Source organism: Corvus brachyrhynchos, unplaced genomic scaffold (assembly GCF_000691975.1).
Source record: "Corvus brachyrhynchos isolate BGI_N302 unplaced genomic scaffold, ASM69197v1 scaffold454, whole genome shotgun sequence".
Lineage (NCBI taxonomy): Eukaryota > Metazoa > Chordata > Aves > Passeriformes > Corvidae > Corvus > Corvus brachyrhynchos.
In genome coordinates this window covers 379,186-382,077 of record NW_008237525.1, presented here as the reverse complement: position 1 = coordinate 382,077, position 2,892 = coordinate 379,186, and the positions used below count along the sequence as shown (strand labels likewise).

The window sequence follows — 2,892 nt, the reverse complement described above, 5'->3', positions numbered from 1 at the left end:
AAGCAGCCCCCAGCCAGTCCTGCTCTGGGGGGGGGGGGTTGTAGTGGGTTTGCAGACTCACTGCTATGGGTTTGTGGTACCTGAGCCTCCCAGGCAGGCTGGGGGTCCCTGTCACCAGAGCCAGACAGGCAGGGAGCCACAGCCTCTCCTCATGGGTCCCCAGTCCTGCTCACATGAGGTGACAAGCATTTGGGGACACCAAACTCGCGTGGTTGTTTTGGGCTGTGGTGGTGCTGACGTGCCCTGCACAGGGTATGTCCTGGTGCTGAGGGAGGAGGGGAGCACATCCCGAATGATGCCAGGCAGGGGAAGGGGCTCGGAATCCACTCCAGAGGGTTGGTGCCCAAGGGGATTCCCTCTGCCTGTGGAGCTGGTGGGGAGTGGGCTGGGATCTCTGCAGAGGTGCAGGCTGTGCTGGAAGCATCCCGCGGGATGTGCTGGGCATGTGGTGGGCTGGGGCTGGGAGCGATGGAGAAGCCCTGGACCTGTGCGTGGTCCTGACTCTGCCACTGCATTTGTTGCATCCTCACCTTATCCCTCTGCAGGCTCCTGCCAGGGAAGGAAGGTCCCCTGAGAGCTGGCCCTGGCTGCTGCAGGTCCCTGGGACACGTGCTAAAGACAGAGCTGGGACGTGCAGCAAGGGCTGTGACCCACGGGATGTGGGAGGGACCTGCCAGCTGAGCTCTCCCAGCCCCGACCCCTCTGGCTCAGACAGCTCAAGTGTCCCACGATGCCCCATGCACCCCCCAGCCCCATGGGCGTCCCTTTCCTTCTGGGGTGCTGTCCCTGCTGACCCTCCCCCTGTCCTTGCTGTCCCTGCAGAACTCCATCCGGCACAACCTGTCCCTGCACACCCGCTTCATCCGCGTGCAGAACGAGGGCACCGGGAAGAGCTCCTGGTGGATGCTGAACCCCGAGGGCGGCAAGACGGGCAAAACGCCGCGGCGGCGGGCGGTGTCCATGGACAACAACAGCAAGTTCCTGCGCATCAAGGGCAAGGCCAGCAAGAAGAAGCAGCTGCAGGTGACGCAGGAGCGCGGGGAGGACAGCCCATCCTCCCAGCAGGCGAAGTGGTCGGAGAGCCCCGCGTCCCACGCCAGCGACGAGTATGACGCCTGGGCGGACTTCCGGACGCGGGCCAACTCCACGGCCAGCACGATGAGCGGGCGCCTCTCGCCCATCATGGCCAACCACGAGCCGGACGAGCTGGAGGACGATGATGGTACCCCCTCATCCCCGCTGATGTACCCCAGCCCCTCCAGCACCATGTCTCCTTCCCTCAGCGCCCGCTGCTCCGTGGAGCTGCCCCGGCTGACCGACCTGACCGGCACCATCAGCCTGAACGAGAGCCTGGGGGAGAGCATGCTGGAGGACCTGCAGGACGGCTACAGCATGAGCCCCTCCCAGCAGCTCCCCCCGGCCGCCCTGCGGCAGCGCAGCTCCAGTTTCACCTTCAACTCCAAGTGCTCCAGCATGGGGGCCGCCTCCAACACCTACTGCGGGACCATCTACAGCCAGCCGGCCATGAGCCTCATGCGCCGCCTGCCCATGCAGACCATCCAGGAGAACAAGCAGGCCACCTTCTCGCCCGTCAGCTCCTACAGGAACGCCTCGCTGCAGGACCTGCTCTCCTCCATCTCCTACGCGCACAAGGAGAGCATGGTCCCGGGGGACCTGCCCCTGCCGCAGGCCAGCCCCATGGTGCCGGCCCGTGGCCAAAGACACAACCCGCTGCTGTGCGGGGGCGGGGAGCAGGGCTTGTCCTCCTACCCGCCCCACCCGGGCGCTCTCATGAAGAGCAACGCGTTGTACCACCCGTCAGCTGCTGGTCACCACCCTGCGGTCAACACCAGTGCCTTAGCCAATCCTGTCAGCCTTATGAGCCTGCCCAGTGACTCGTGCAGCATGGCGGCCATGCCGCACCACGGGCACCTGCATTCCTACGCTAATAACCAAGGGGCACACATGAGCTTGCTGGATTCGCTGCAGGGCCCCTACCCGGGGGCCGTCCACCCCCCCGTGTTGGGCCAAGACAGGTTCCCAGCAGACCTGGACCTGGACATGTTCAACGGGAGCCTGGAGTGCGACGTGGAGTCGATCATCCTGAATGACTTTATGGACAGCGATGAGATGGACTTCAACTTCGACTCGGCCCTCCCGCCGCAGAATGGGCTCAACGTGCCCGCGCTGCCCGGGGGGCCGCAGCCCACGAACCAGAGCTGGGTGCCCGGGTGATGCCCGCCCCAGCGCGGGCTCACCACCGGGAAGCCACGAGGGGAACATTGAGACTAACTTTTTTTTTCCTTTCTCTTCTGCCTTTGTTTGTTAAGATGGGCGAGAGCCATCGGTCTGAGCTTGAGGTCGAACACGAAACACAAACCGGAGGGTCAAATATTGAGATGGGGGAGGACCCCCAGCCCCATGTGTGCCCGGTCTGCGGGTCCTGCCAGCATCCTCTGGAGGACGCAGGGCAGGTGGGTGGGAGAGGCAGCTGGAGCCAGGCAGATCCAGGGGGGTAGCAGGAAGGGAAAGCCTTTCCAGATGGTCTCAGTGCCCCACAGTGATGGTGCCAGTTGATCTGCCCTTGGGCTGGGTGATGGAGTGGTGATGGCTGGTGGTGTGGGACCCCCCCCGCGTGGGCATCCCCCCTGGGAAGGGACTCTTCTCTGAGCCACCTTGGGAAATGAGTCCTCTGGGTAGAAGTGTCAGGAGTGGGGACCCTGCCCCAGGGCAAGGGGGGCTCATGACCCCCCCAGTCCTGGTGGAGATCAGAGCTCTGCCGAGCCCATGGCCCCCGGCCACCTCCACTGCGGGTCCTTGTGTGGCTCCGGGCAGGTTTCCTTAGCGAGCAGTGAGAAGGGGGTGGTGATGGAGGCGGGTGTGCAGCCAGCA

General features: G+C 64.7%; 1 protein-coding gene across 1 annotated transcript in view; it reads left to right on the top strand.

Annotated features, from left to right (window-relative positions):
- The window catches only part of LOC103613774 (forkhead box protein O3), a 32,590-nt gene extending 30,201 nt beyond the window's left edge, over positions 1 to 2,389 (top strand). Inside the window, exon 2 of the mRNA XM_008631606.2 lies at positions 823 to 2,389. Within this exon, the coding sequence (XP_008629828.2) occupies positions 823 to 2,235 (1,413 nt within the window). The 3' untranslated portion in view covers positions 2,236 to 2,389. The remainder of the gene's footprint in view (positions 1 to 822) is intronic.
- The last annotated feature ends 503 nt before the right edge of the window (positions 2,390 to 2,892 follow it).